The 16,185-nt window shown below is 42.6% G+C and overlaps 1 protein-coding gene across 1 annotated transcript; it reads right to left on the bottom strand.

Moving 5' to 3' along the window:
* Window positions 1–2,281: 2,281 nt before the first annotated feature.
* LOC135525205 (homeobox protein MOX-1-like) lies at window positions 2,282–11,542 on the bottom strand. The gene is made up of 3 exons (XM_064952937.1): window positions 10,523–11,542; window positions 5,073–5,245; window positions 2,282–3,068 (listed from the first exon to the last, which is right to left on the bottom strand). The coding sequence occupies exons 1-3, from the start codon at window positions 11,010–11,012 to the stop codon at window positions 2,946–2,948; spliced, it is 786 nt and encodes a 261-aa protein (XP_064809009.1). The 5' UTR covers window positions 11,013–11,542; the 3' UTR covers window positions 2,282–2,945.
* Between the last annotated feature and the right edge of the window lie 4,643 nt (window positions 11,543–16,185).

The following is a 16,185-nucleotide window of genomic DNA, read 5'->3' as shown; positions in this document are numbered from 1 at the left end:
TCATTACAATTGGACATAGTTCATTTTGACTACTATTACCGCTAATACAATAATAGTCCCTAATAGGGACCCAATGAGGAGGAAGTGATGAGGGGATCGGCTCAGAGCTTTCCCATCCCCAGCAGATGCTGCGAAGCCTCACCGGGTCAGTGCTACAGTCACACTTGACCCCTGTACCGTGGGTGTGTATGGAACCTCTCCCCCAGTTGGTGGAACAGAAAGGGCAATAACCTCCAAAGTCTTTGTTTGGGCCGGCCAGGCTGAGCATAGGCCGGCCATTGTAAGTCCCCGGACTCCTATGCTTTACCTCTTGTTTTCTTTGGGAAGCAGGAAATTGGATGACTGGCTACCTGCTACAACAACATCCTGTACTTGAGAAGCCGTCTTTTCACCCATACCCACCTATTATTTCCCCTTTCCATCATACGCAAGTGGTCAGCCAGCAGACTTCTGGTTCCTAGGGGCCCTCGCGTGGGCTTGTCTGAGTTCCACTCGGGTTGAGATCAAATTGGCCCCAGCCAGATGCTTCCGTTGAAAATAGTTTGGGGGCCAAATAGGGATTTAGGAGCCAGATTCCACCTTGTCAGGTTAACGGTGCTTTGTGAGCTGATTGAAATGGCAGTGATGATGGTGTGCAAAGCGAATGTGATCATTCAAATGCAGGCTCCCATGTCAGTACCACGTCAGATAAATGTACTTCCATCATAGTGATCTTTTTAGGGTTTATTGCTATGAGGAAGAACACCAGACCAGACAAATTTCCAGTATAAAAACATCCTGGAGGATTATTCTAATATATACCAGGTTTTGTGTGGGCGCAAAATAGTCTAATCAAATCCTCCTTAGACATGCTCTGGAACTTTGGCGACTACTAAGTATTTTTTTTAAACCTCTCGCTTTGGGCTGGATGTGTCAATGTGTAGTTCACACATAATCTATGAGCAGAATTATTGTTTTACCTCAATTAGTCACAAAATCCCGAGTTTGAAAGCAACTGTTTTCTTGGAAGCTGTGCTGTGCCAGCCCCCTAGCAATTCGAGTTGCAACCAATGAGCTTCAACCCCTTGCCATTTGAGTGACAGCTAGCAAGATGCACACACAGCAGAGTGAGAGAGTGAGAGCAATGATGTTATCTTCACATATGTGACTTGGTATAAAATGTTCGGGCCCTACTTTTGGCTCGGAGAACTACTTTCAGAACTCCTAGCTAAAAAGTTTACAAATGTACCGGATAATCTCTTTAAAGGGTGACTGCACTTCCTAATTTTTTAGATTTGGTTATTAAGAAATGCTAGCGCCCGTGACTGAATTCAAACGTGAGTTGGTTTTGCGGTTTGGTTTGATGTGGGTATGTCTTGTGTGTGTTAGCAGGTGGGAAGAGCTAGCCATATAATTTCCACATAATTTGAATTTTTTCCAATATTTGTATATGAATTTCTACAATTTATAGTTGGTTTGAGGTTTTTATGTCATTGACATTGGGAGCTATTGAACTTTAAAAAATTGTCCCATGTACATTGTGTAATTTACTGATGGTCCCTAATTAGCCCCATAGGGATATCAAATGTTAAACCAAATTGTCCATGGGCATTAAGATCAGGTCGTGTGCAGCTGTGCTCCAAATCGCTGATTACTTGGGTGCTGCCAGCTGTGGGCAGGATTGAAATAAACCCAACCCATGGAAAACTCTTACGGTACCCTTCATTCTGCAACATGCAATTTTTCCAATCATCTCGCAAATCCTCATTTTGGACGAGACTGACTTTATGACCAAAATTATCCTATTTTCACTTTGTTGTAAAATTTGACACTAGAATAAATGTTTCTGACTTATATCGATGCCACATAAGCCATTTTCAAAACAAGAAGTTGCTTTTTAGGGGCAGCCGCTCTTTTAGTGTAGTTCTATATGAGAGGGTTTTGTATTTCTCTCTCTCTCTCTTTCTCGCTGTGCCTCTCTCTGTCCATCTCTCTCAAATCAAATCAAAGTTTATTGGTTTGCGTGCACAGATTTGCAGATGTTATTGCAGGTGCAGCTCTCTCTCTCTCACACACTCGCAGGCAAGCACACAGACAGGAAAAGAAAGAAAAGACAGTTGAGATAGAGACAGACGTCTGCAGACAGTTGTCATAGAAAATGGTAACCTGTCAATGCCAAAAAATTGGCTATGTCCTTATAGTGGGCCAAGAAGCTCCATGAACTGTTACTTCATAACTCAAGTGGCTGGTTTGGAAGAAATGATCAAAAAATATTTTTTAATGATTTATTAATTTTTGCAGATTTCAAATGGCAACATCCTGTATTTTATCAATATCATTCAAATGTAAAAAAAAAAAAAGAAGAAGAAAAGTACAAAAAAAAGTGAATTCTAGGAAAAACCTGACAACACAACTTTGAATACAATCAGATTTTGGGGCACTTAAGGCTTGGCAATGCTGAAACGGTTTGAGTGTCTGCAGGTGGCTTGTAGTGAAGCGTCGAGGGCCATGATTACGATGCGAGAGCTGAGGAGATGTCTTCAAACAAAATCAAATCGCGGACCTGGCATGTCATCACTGAGCAGCAAGCGCTCACTTGGGAAGGGTGATAAACTCTGCAACTCGCTCAGATTGAGCCATTCCTTCGTTTGTTTGTTCCAACACTCCACCGCAGTCAATGCTCCAGGAGTTAGATTGTAGGGAATACAGAAAATGTTACAACCCCTTTGAAGTTAGGTCTAATATTGTCCTCAATTGACAGAGAAGTTCAAAGAAATGACTTTGGACACTGGCAGACAGAGCACTACAGTATTTACAATCGGAAACACACTGGGGTTCACACTGCGTACAAAGTCTCTAGAAATGCTTTGTTCCAGCAGCTGACTCTCCAGGGATATTATAGGATGTCTTGTGTTCTCTATGGATGTCCAGTTGGTGTTTGAGGGCCTCCTCTCCTCTCTATGTGTTCACTCTGAGCTGGGTGAGGCAGCAGAGTCTATGTCGTCTGCCTCCAGGTCGTTAGGGGAAGCAGGCTGTCCTCCTTTCACTCTCTTCCACTTCATCCTCCTGTTCTGGAACCACACCTTCACCTACAGGACATAAACAGGAAGTGTCACTACATTTTCTACCTCGTCATATATATGGACGTTTGGGATACTGAGTGAGATTGTTTCCATATGTTCATATCTTAATGTTTATTATAAATAAGCACAATCCCACAACTTTCCACACCAGTTCAGATCATCAGTCAAATGTTGTTGTTTTTTTTGGTGCTTGTGAAACGCGTACAGTCTCAGTGTAAAGTATGAATTTAGGTTTGGATTACAGTTAAGTCAGTATCATATCGCTTCTGTCTGATGAAGACCTTGTAACTCAATTTTTGTTTAGTTTTTTGAAAGCAGCAACTCCCCTCAATGTACACTGTACATTTCATGACTCTAGGACCAATAAAATGTGTCCAAAATAGCTTCTGAAGTTTCATAATTGTATGTTCAATAGTGGGAAAATATGCCACTTTTTTCCATTTCCTGAAAGGTTTCTGTTTTGTAGATAAGAGGTTGTCATCAGACAGCATCAATGTGTAGGTTGCAGTAGCTAATGGGCTCTCTGGATCATTCTACAATATCACTGACATGACTTATGACATCATTTCCTTGGACCCAGTCAGTCGCTATCCTGTGCTGACTGGACCCACATACTCAGGGGAGGGCAGTGCCTGACCTCCGCACATCCCTCTCAGCATTCCCCACGGCAACACTAGGACAGACTAATCTCTTCCCACACTATTTTTATGAAGACTATCCCCTCGTCTGATACTGTCTGCCACTTGTGACTGAAGGAACGTCAGTCTGCCAAGATGTGTAGGATGTGTCAGGGTGTGTGTGTGTGTGTGTGTGGGGGGTGTGGGGGGGGAGTCACCAAAAGTTGAGCCTGAGTTGCAATGAGACTCAGAACCCGGAGTGTAGGCCTAGCTGGCCTTGAGCACCAGAGGCCTGGGAAATTCATCTAAGAGCAGGCTATGTGCGGTCACTGAGAAACTATGGGCTCGTTAGGAGGAGTGGGGAGCGGGGACAGGGGCTGGAAATAGGGAGAGGAACAGAGGAGACTGCCAAGTCCTTACAAATGTTTGCCTTGTCTCACCAGGTTCTAAGATCTGCTGCCCAATCACAAAGGAAGGCTTCAAACATTCCCCCGCTCCGGTTGGTCACCTATTAGGATGAGTGCTATTAACGAGAAACGACCTGAGCCAATAGTTGTAGGCTGCAGAGACTCAACTATGTTCCAGCTCTCTATTTCAAGAGCATTGTTAAATATATGTCAATTTTTTAAATAGTTTGTGGTTAATAATATTACCCTTTAAATCGCATATTCTCATCCAATCAACAGGCTCTTCTCTTATTTGTCAGACAATCAGCTGAAAACATCCGCTTTTTCATAGACCTCTTCCTTCTATTCCTTAGGAAAATGTATGCTTATAGATCACTAAATACTGTCATTGTGTGGAAGTATTCTGGTGTGGGTGTTGTGTGCTTGATGCCAGCGGTAGAAAAAGTACCCAATTGTCATACTTGAGTAAAAGTAAAGATGCCTTAATAGAAAATGACTCAAGTAAAAGTGAAAGTCTCCCAGTAAAATACAACATGAGCATAATTCTAAAGGTATTTGGTTTTAGTGTCAAAAGTAAATGTAATTGCAAAAATATAACAAAGTATCAAAATGAAAAGTAAAAGTATAAATCATTTAATTTTTTTTTATGTATGCATAGCCAGGGACACACTCCAACACTCAGACATAATTTACAATTGGAGCATGTGTGTTTCGTGATTCTGACAGATCAGAGACAGTGGGGATGACCAGGGATGTTCTCTTGATAAGTGCGTGAATTTGACCATTTTACGGTCCTGCTAAGCATTCGAAATGTAAAGAGTACTTTTGGGTGTCAGGGAAAAGGTATGGAGTAAAAAGTACATTATTTTCTTCAGGAATGTAGTGAAGTATAAAGTATAAATAGTAAATTAAAGTGCAGATACCACAATAAACTACTTAAGTAGTATTTTAAAGTATTTTTACTCAAGTTTGATGATCTTCATTACCTGTCTCTCTGTGAGGTCCAGGTTGACCGCAATCTCATAGCGACGCAGTCTGGTCAGGTAGTTATGGTGGGTGAACTCTGCCTCCAGTTCCCGGAGCTGCTCTTTGGTGAACGCTGTACGCTCTTTCCTCGCTTTGCAGTTAGAGTCCACCTTGAAGTTGGAGTCCTGAATATCTGGAGGACATCAGAAGAGGAGAGAATTGTTATTTCATTAGCACTGCATGATTATGCTATGATATGATATGCAGTAGTGTTGAGAAATAATTCTGTAAAATTCCGTGCACGACAGTTTGCTACACCAGGAAAATAATCCTTCAGCAACAGGAAATGTGAATTATTATGTGGATTATAATTCATGGACATTTTTGTAGGGGTTGATACATTTTCTGTTAGGGCAAATCAAGTCTGAAATTTCAAAGTGCACATTTCAAACTTTATAAGCCTTTTTTAAACTCGAATTTTATGACAAGTTTGCATTTCCTGCTTTGTAGGAAAGTTCTCATCAACAGATCAGATTACCATCCTACATCTATACCTGCATTTATGTGTTGAAGGAGTACCACTTAGGCCTACAATGTCTTGGCGTGTATATTGGTTTTGATCTGAATTTGGACACAAGTTTAGTAGTTTGTCTGTCTGGTATTAGGCCGTTTCGGAAAGAAGAGGTCAACCAACAAGTCTTTCGAAGCTCTAGTCATACACTCAGGGAGCGACCGGACCAACACCCTATGTGAGACCTCCCTGACCACACTGACCTGAAGTCCCACTCACTGAGTTACACTATCTATCCACCAGTGCCGCAGTCAAGTCAACGCTCCTTTGCGCTGCAACAGGGGCCACCTAACCAGGAGGCAGAGGGCTTGAGTTAGAGAGGAATGCAGCGGAACATCGTTAAACCCTCGAACAAAAGAACAAAGGTGGGGATTTGTCCGGCTCAAGCGTGTGCATCTCTGGGAAGATGGGAAGACTTCCCCTCATGGGCCAGAGGAGAGGAGGCTGAGGGCCATGGCACAGTAACTCACACACAAGCTGTCAACCTCGCCAGCCTCTGGAAAATAGGAAGCCTTCTCACCCGTGTAGCAGAGCATAGGAAAGAGTAATTATGAAATCCTGTGCTGTAATTACCATGGTATTCATATATGGGTGCATTGTGTTTATTGATTTAGTCTCATTATAGGTTAATACAGTTTGTATGATACATTTGCACGACAGGGAATATGAAGGCTATTGTCAAATGTACAGTATATTAGGATAGAGAATACTGTACATGAAAGACATTTAATAATACCTTGTTAAAAATCTCAACTATATATTAAATGGAAGGATTCTAGCTAACAATTCTGCTTAGGTAGCGACACTAGCTGCTGATGTAATCTCGAGAAAATGGTTATAATTTGTCAAAGTGAGAAGTTCTGCTTTGTGCTTGCCAGAGCGTGGAGCCAGACTGTGAAATTAACTGCAGCGCCTGGTCCAGATGTGACTGGGCAGATCCAGACTCTCCCTCTCTGTGTGTGTGTGTGTGTGTGTGTGTGTGTGTGTGTGTGTGTGTGTGTGTGTGTGTGTGTGTGTGTGTGTGTGTGTGTGTGTGCGTGTGTGTGTGTGTTTGTGTGTGTGCGTGTGTGCGTGCGTGTGTGCGTGCGTGTGTGCGTGCGTACACATGTGTCCGCGTCCTTCATCAGACTCACTGTGTGCGTGTGTGTGCACATGTGCCGTGTCCTTCAGTGTGTGCTCGCATGTGTGTGTTTGCATGCGTCTTTGCCTTGCTTGTGCATAGCCATGGGAAGTAGGGGTACCCCCAACCCAAAACATCTTCCCGCAGCCAAGACTCCCATTCAGAGAGACCAACCTACCAACCTGTGGTCTATAATGCCTCATGTTGAGAACGCCGTATTATCATGATTAAAATCCAGATTAAGGAAACTTGTTCAACGTGGGCTGCTCTACTCTGGCCTGTTGAGGAGGAACTGAGTAGAGAGCAGGTTTAGCTTGCTGAACACCTGGCAGGACATATTTAATGGGCACACTCACTGGCCTTCACTAAACAGGCCCCAATAAATACCCTGCACAGCCAGAGACCGTAAACTGGAGGGGAGCAACTCCTGCACCCAGCGGGACTCCGTAACACAAACAGCATTTGGCATTTCTGGTAGATGGTGCAAAAGTAATTTGTCTTAATTAACATTGAATTAAGCCCATTGTAAACAAGTGTTTTTTCAGACTCAAACATAAATGAAAAGGACTATTTAATTAATGACGTGATTAGTTGGTGTATTAAAGTGTGTGCCAAGGTTTATGAACGTAATAAACACATGTGTACATCTCCAAGATGGTTTTCTTCACAGTAAAAATGGTTTTGAAAATTGTTTTATATCGGAGTGGTTATATGTATATTAAAGTATTTTGGAGACTTTATTATTATAAAGTTGATAAGTTAACAATGATGTTGGTCAGGCTAATGGATTAAAATCACCCTGCAATGTTCATATGTTTAGCAGCACTATAAACATGTTCTAAATACAATTAGTTACATACCAGTCTCATATATGTTTCAGTATTAGCACAACAAGGTTCAATAAAGTTAAATGGTTGGCTATGATAAGTATAATATTAAAAGCATTTAAGTGTCCACAATTCAAATTGCAGCACTATTGTAGTAGAGTTGGATAAATACAGACGCATTATAGCTTACCTTGCTTGATTTAGATGAAACAGAGCTTGTCTAAACTAGTTCTTACACGATGGCTTATAAAACGCATTAAAACCTGTAGATAGACCTGACATTCCTTCAAAACATGTAATAATCTGCACATCAGTAGAGGTTGAACCTTTTGAAACGGTTGAAAGTATGAATGAAGGTGAATCCATCACCATGTCTTAGAGCTTGTATACAACCTGGCCTCAGAGCATTTTGTATTATTCTGTTAAAGTTAGGAGTGTTAGGTTAAAGGGTTAAGGTTAGGGGAAGGGTTAGCTAAAAGGGTAAAGGTTAGAGTTAGCATTTAGGGAAGGGTTGTCTAACACGTTATGTACAGTAGGTGCAAAGTAGCTAAAAAGTAAAAAAGTAGTTGCAATGTTGCAATGAGCTAAAATGCTAAAGTTGTCCATGATGAGATTCGAACACCCTCCTTTTGTTTTGTTTTTTGCCTTAATTAACCTCATGTCTTATGTAACCATACCAAACCTGACATATCATACTAATTTGAGTGTCATGGATTTACATTTACTATGTTATGTCTAGTCAATGACACCAGGCTATTATATACTGTAGCATTGTGTCAATGCCATAGATCCCTTTCCTGCAGTCAAAATACCTAGTTGCCTCATGGGTGGAATGTTATTCATATTTTTTTCAAATTTCATCATTAATCAAAATTAAAAATTAAACTCCCGAAAATCTGGTCAAATGATGTTGCTGTATTTCAGTCTTCTGTGAAGTATATACATTGTGATATTGGGATGCAAACTCAAAATTAAATGCATTTCAACTCCATATCTGACATGGTACAGGTGTCTGCTTTTTAAAAAACCATGTGTGTGAGGTGTATACCTTTCTTTCAAAGTAGATTGAAGACTACCAAGAACCACTCTGTATGACACTGATTTAACCCACTCCAGTAAAAGGTTAATACGGGTATTTTCCCAATAATAGGTCAAAGTATTCAATGCAGGTTTGAATGGTCATCTATGAAATACTGGGCCGACGCAGTGGTCAACCATGTTGCATGTGTTCAGTGGGAGATTCTGTTACACCTTAATGACAGGAAAATGTCAATGGATAAGAATGTAAAAGTGGGGTTGCAGGCAAGTGATTTTACCAGACGTGGTCTGGCATGTTTTCACTGGAGTGAGGTAACACAAGAAAAGGGGGGGAAAATCTACATTTCTCCAATTAAGTGCCTAAGGCCTATGTCTGCTGCGTTATGAAGGAGATCTCACATTAGGCACGTTTATCGAATAACGTCTTCAAGCCCTAAGTATTTAGTTTTTTTTAGTTTTCTCCATCCTCATATAGCCAGTAGCACACACGAATACTGATCGAGGAGTTAATACATTTATTTATCTTCAAATAATGTCCCCCATTCTAGAGAGGTTCAAAAGGTTGGCTTCCATAGCATGTCCGGAAGCTGAAGGGAATGCCTATTGCAGATGTGCTGACAAAAGTGAGGTTCACTTTTCCTCTCTTTCAGCTTGCATGAAATTGGGAGTATGTTTCAATAACATATCTATAGCTAGAAAATAAATATAAACAGTTCCCAGTGCCATTAACTAAAATGGCCGGTCATTAAAGAGTGTGTGACTTTTAGGAATTAGCACTTCATGGATATCAGTTACTGCACTAGAAATGTGGTTTGATTTCCTGTCACTGAATGAAATAAGATAAGAGGAATAGATTAGTGAACAATTACAACTCTTTTTTTTAAGTTAGAAGACTAAACTCTTAAATGAGAATTTGAATATGGCCCTGAACTGAATCATAAATACATATTTTTTTCCCAGTGAACTCTTTCACTTGCATTTGTGTTGCATCAGAAATAGTACTCTGGCGACCGGTATAATATCCCCATGATATTTAAACATAGATCCTTAAGTGTCTTACCCTACTAGCCAAACTTAAGAAATATCCGTTGGTCTTTTGTTTGCCATATCATTGTTTACGGTAACAAGTACATCAATGATCAATGGGGAATTGCAAGGAATAAACAGTTGCCTGCCTGTTGGTGTTGATATTAAATTGAATAGTTCATGGAGCTTCTAATACTTTTAATAGTAGTACTTATAAAGACATCTAACGATATATCTGCTAGCATGGACCGTGATACTATACATCATGAGAATATGAGATACTCCAAGCTTATTTTGCTGACAAACATCTCATTTGATTTATACCTCTGCGGTATCCTGAAAGCCGTCATGTCTCAATGATACAAATGATACACGGATTCAACAAAGAGTTACAGTAGACGTTGCGTTAGTCATTTCAACATTGTAGGAGCCCTCAAACAATGAGAGGATGCAACTGGTCCACTCGGAGTGTGTCTTGAGCGCCAAGTATCGTCACCTTTTGCATACCTATCTGTTGAGGCTCTAGGTTGACTGTCTTTTGGTGAGGAAACAGATACAGAGATTCTGTCCCATTGTCAGCAATGACACGGGGCATTAGTGAATGTGATACTGTATCATGGTCCACTGGTAAAGTAGTCTGGTGAGAGTCTCCCTGCAGAATAGCACATCTGTCTCGTGTACTCATGAGGGAAAGGGGTTTGTCGAAATGAATGTCAACTCTGGGAGTCATGTTTTAACTTCTGTCTCTGCATGGCATTTGACTTGAATTTGCACACTATGTAAGGCCTGCTGAAGTGATCACCCATGTCTTTCCCCACATCTTTTCAGTCATGGTATTTACCGGCAGCACACCCCAACGGGTCCCGCCACGACGTATCATTGACTCACCTATTACGTCCCTCTTCCTCTTGGAGCTCTTCTTCTCTGTGTCGGCCGATGCCATGCCTTGTGGCGAGTACTCCCCCTTCAGACACCTGGGCACTGCCCCTGGCAGCCTCTCCCCACCTGTGCTGTCCATCTCCCCCCCTACGCCCCCCACAACTTCTCCACCAACCACCGCCACGGGCGCCACCCGACAGGCCTCCTGCCCCCGGCCCCGCGTCTCACAGGGGGGGAACTGCCAGTCGGCCCTCTGGAAGCCTGCATGGGGCTCTTGGTAAAGTCTGTCGTCGCGGGGGTAGGCGGTGTGGGATGCGGGCACCAGGCAGGAGGTGGAGAAGTCTGTATAGGAAAGGTACTCAGGCTTCTGGTGCAGGGAGAAGGGGGCCTGCTGGTAGGGCGACTGGAGCCCCGCTCCGGGGTGAGGGTTCCTCACGCACCCCCAGATGGGGCTGCCGGGGTGGGCGCTCCGCATGCAGCTGCTGGTTGTCTGATCCATGGCGATAAACACAATAAACACTCCCTCACACACACACACACTTAGTCAACCTCACACACTTCTGGAGTGAAGTCCTTGCTGAGAGCTGAAAGTCCCTTCAGAGTGTTCTCTGGTTCTGTCAATATAGGGTAATATCCACTTCAGCTTTTTGATTTTAGAAGCACATCATCTCCCCAGCACATCCAACTCTGGAAGAAGTTACTCTCTCTCTTTGTCTGTCTGTCTTTCTGTCACTGACCGTGTCTTGTTGACTCTCCTCAGTCCAATGTGTAAGGATGGACACCTTCCTCTGGTTAAGTTGGTCTCTCTCTCTCCGTCTTGCATGTGTAACGTTGTAGAGAGCAGCACCTCACACACACTCACACACACATAACCCGACCGGCAAGTGGACAAGTGATCTGACTGGCTGTGCTGCTAGAGAAGTGTTCGGCTAACCCCTGTGTCCACACAGACACACTCACACACACACAGACACACACTCTCCTGACCGGGCTGGCTGCTTTCACAGTTCTAAGATATTCCTGACAAGTGGTCCCTCCTCCCTTTTTAAACGCAGAGGTGGGAAAGAGTGGCAAGTTTATGGAGTGTAACGTGAGCCTGGAGAGGAGGAGCCCTGGCGGCCACATGTGGGTACCCTGCGACCAACCCCACCAACTCTGCCTCATCAACTATTAATCACAGGGGAAATGTTATATGCACATCTAATGGGCTTTCCAGACACGCCGCACTTTTAAAGGGACATTGTCTGTAAAATATAAACGCGAACACCCACATGGGAGTAAGGGTCCAGCAGGCGGATTATTCTACTCCTTAGCGTTTTTTTGACACACAATTTAGCCCGACACTCTTTGGAGGAAAGTTGACCTCCACCCCCTTCACTCTACACCCCTGATCCCAGTCTGTCTTCTCCAATCTACATTTTTGTCTCTCCGCATAAGCTAAAGTCCTTCTGTATATGTGTTTAGTCTTGAGCTATTCAGCCTAATCGGCCTGGCAGGATTCCACTTAGCTTTTGTATGATAAGTCGGTTGGATTTGGTAGCTAACGACTCTCACACCTCTTGAGTACACTTTACTGTAGGTGAGTTTTAGATTTGAAATGGTCCGTTATTGATAATTCATAGTTCATTTTGCTATGCATTATCTTGGAAAATGTTTATTTTTGACAACTTTTTTGCAATATATCTGATTGATTGTGGTTTTACTGTGCAATATTTGACCTCTTTTGTTTTGAACCGTGACATGCACTGAACTGTGAGACTTGTGTCAGCTGGTTTTATTTGCGTAATATTTTCTGAGGGGTGAAAGATAATGAATCACCAAAAATATATGTCTGTTTACAATACAGTCAAATGAAATATCCGTAAAACTAGATCTATATACCATTCAAAGCCCTTGGTTATGGTATTGTACAATAATGTTCTGAGTTATCATTGTATTTAAAATACATTTCTACGTTGTTGTTCTGTTTTTTGTTGTTGTTTTTTTTTTACCTCAAACTACCATATTACAGTTACAATTTCACTTTCTCCATTACCCACTAACTTTACACAACCACACTTCCACAGAAGAGAACTGAATGTTTCTGAGGAAACCTGACGTGTTCATAGTTTTAAGATGAGACTCTGTTCCTCCTCTCCCTGTCCTCATACTGCTCCCGAGCTCTCTCAGCGGACCTCACCTCCACCGTCTGTCTCTCTCTCTCTCACACACACACACACACACACACACACACACACACACACACACACACACACACACACACACACACACACACACACACACACACACACACACACACACACACACACACACACACACACATACACACACAGCCTGCCTCAGCGAGAGTGTGAAGTGTTTGAGGTCACACACAACCCCATTCCATTTACCCAGCAAATAGTTGAGCTATGAAGCATCCTCTCGTTTTTACTGGCAATCTGGGTTCTAGCTCACCGCAGGGTGCAGGGGTTAGACGGCACTTGTGGTCTGACCGGGCGGCCATCTGTGTGTCATGGTCCATGTGTGTGTGTGTGTGCGTGTGTGTGTGTAATGAGTAGGTATAGCTATTGGTTTTAGCTACTGTTTATAGATTGCAAATCTGTACCATTTGATTTAATCAAATCAACCAACTAATACGGCTCAACCCTAATTCCCATAATTCCTATTCCCTTGATGCCGATTTATTGTGTGCGTATGTGTGTGTTTCGTCCGTGCGTGGTTGCTTGCATGCATGTGTTGTCAGTCACTCAAGACTTCTTTTGAAACCTGCCTCTGTCAGTCTGAGCCCACAGTGTTTTGTGTTTTCATCTGATCCATCTTCATGACAGCAGTGGGATTAGTCCCTCCATCAGTCTCTGCTGGCTGACAGGATGACCTGTACTGACCCATACTGCACTAGGCTCCCTGGGCTGTGAGAGACAAGGCCTTATCTCTGTTGCTGGCCCTCTGAGAGAGGCCTTATTTAGCCTACTGTATTACAGTAGTAGTGTGGCCACACCAATCAGCCAATACACAGAAAACATTTGGTTTAAACCTGAGCTCTACATGACGTGGGTAGTGGGTGGAGTTAGGCATCAGATCAAATCACAACAGATCGTAATAACTTCATATCCTGTACCTTATCCTGCACCTTATTGTACCATATCCTGTAACTTTGACCCAAACAGTCAATGTTAAGCCAGCTCACACTGTAGCCTATCTCTACAGTAGGCACACAGCAGAGTCGCTGATCTCTACAGTAGGCACAGAGTAGAGTAGCCTATCTCTACAGTAGGCACACAGCAGAGTCGCTGATCTCTACAGTAGGCACAGAGTAGAGTAGCCTATCTCTACAGTAGGCACACAGCAGAGTCGCTGATCTCTACAGTAGGCACAGAGTAGAGTAGCCTATCTCTACAGTAGGCACACAGCAGAGTCGCTGATCTCTACAGTAGGCACAGAGTAGAGTAGCCTATCTCTACAGTAGGCACACAGCAGAGTCGCTGATCTCTACAGTAGGCACAGAGTAGAGTAGCCTATCTCTACAGTAGGCACACAGCAGAGTCGCTGATCTCTACAGTAGGCACAGAGTAGAGTAGCCTATCTCTACAGTAGGCACACAGCAGAGTCGCTGATCTCTACAGTAGGCACAGAGTAGAGTAGCCTATCTCTACAGTAGGCACACAGCAGAGTAGCTGATCTCTACAGTAAGCACACAGTAGAGTGGCCTATCTCTACACAACTGACTGACGTCCCTGAGTGTCACTTGCCAGAGGGCACAGAGGTTACATGCCCAGAGATCAAACACAGAAAGTATGCTACAGGTCCTGTCAAACACACACAATGCATAATATGAGAGTATGGTTAACCAGTATGTCTGCAACTCGACACAATGTCTCTGAGCACATTGCTGCGGTTGGCTACTTCAGGACAAACGTTTCAAAACCTCTGTGATATACTTGTGGATCAAACTACCCTGGTGAATATCAAACACATATGATATCCAGTCGACATAAAACAGTGACAATATCTAGCGGAGAGGTTATGGTAGTTCCACCTGGCCCCCGAAATATACATGTGCTTAGGGGGTAGTGAGATAGGAGTTGTTACTGGATAGGGTCTTCGTCTGTGAAAGTTAGAGCTTCGCAGAGAAAAGCAAATTGAACAGTGTCCTCTAGTGGTCAGTACAGGTATCTTCCATTCCAGTTCAACGTGAATGTGCTCCTCAATTCGACAGGCATTGAATTAACCAACTATGTTGTTTGTTATCAGGCAACTAGATAAGCTTGATAAATTAGATAATATTGACTGTTCGCTGAATGATGACTTGATTTTAGGGACACCTTTGACAAAGTAAGTCAGACAGCATGACCCTTGATTGGATAGGCCTGTTCAGTGTTGCAAATGAGAACTTGTTCTCAACTAGCCGACCTGGTTAAATGAAGGTGAAATAAAAAATATAAAAATAAAAATAAAAAACTGTGTCTTAAATATTTTACATTGAATTGGGTTATGCAAAGGTAGGGCTGTGAAGACTGGCGTCCTATACAGTAAATGGTGGTACAGTAGATTGCACCACGTCTATTTGCGCCCCTACTGGAAGGAAACTACAAGTGTAATGGTTGTGCTCAATGCAATGGCACTTATAAATGTAGATTCTTCAAACACCGTCAAACAGGGAAACAGATCCCAATCAAAGGTGTTATCACGTGCTCCACTTAGGCAGTCACGTATCTTATAACATGTCCTTGTGGTAAAAATGATGTGGGTAAAACAAAGCCGCAAATTAAAAGTACGAATTTCGGAGCATCATAGCACCATTACGTGCAAAAACTTGACTTACCCAGTTGCGGCCCATTTTTGGAACAAAAACCACTCGATTCCGTCTCTATGTTACATTGGCATCGAACATGTCACTCTCCCTAGGAGAGGAGGTGACCTTGATAATTTATTGTTAAAACAAGAGGCTGCCTGGATCTTTCATTTAAAGACCCTTGCTCCCTTCGGTCTCAACGTAGACTTTGATCTGAAGCCATTCTTGTGATTGTTGTGATTTTGCTATCCATTGTAAATGTTTTGTAGGCTTATGTAGCCAAATTGTATCTATGATTGTACGCTATCCTTTTACGTTTTTTTTGCATGCTATTTTAATATATGAGAATTAACCAATGATATTAGGCCAAACTTGTCCATGATTACAGACACCTGTGTGTGTCTTCTAACACTATATAAATGAGTCACCCCACAGTGTTTGTCATTATCCCCTGATGAAGACAGCTTGTCTGTCGAAACGTTGGACATTACATTTTTGCATCTGAGCTACTAGGGTGTGCGGCTCTACTTTATTTTCCAACAGTAGATTACAGTATCTGGTCTGTACACACTCATTCTGTAGGCCTACCTGCACATGGCCCAGAGGAAACAAATCATCCAAGCCACATTTTTTTTTTAAATCAAACTTTACAACCTATACCAAAAGGTATTTACATTTCTGGCTATATTTCATGTCATGGTGTAGGTGGGTGTCAGTATCAGTCTTCTCTTAGATGTGTGTGTGTAGTGGTTTCTTTCAGTCTGTAACACACAGGAAACTAGATCCTATCTCACCTCAGCTGGTTCTGATCAGGTTGGCTGTAGGGCAGTTTAAAATGCGAAATAAATCACAATAAATGGCTGAGGGCCCTTTGGAATCC

The sequence above is a fragment of the Oncorhynchus masou genome, chromosome 31, assembly GCF_036934945.1.
Source record: "Oncorhynchus masou masou isolate Uvic2021 chromosome 31, UVic_Omas_1.1, whole genome shotgun sequence".
In the NCBI taxonomy this organism is placed as follows: Eukaryota; Metazoa; Chordata; class Actinopteri; order Salmoniformes; family Salmonidae; genus Oncorhynchus; species Oncorhynchus masou.
Note: the sequence above shows the minus strand (reverse complement) of the source record. Positions and strands in the feature narration are given on the sequence as shown.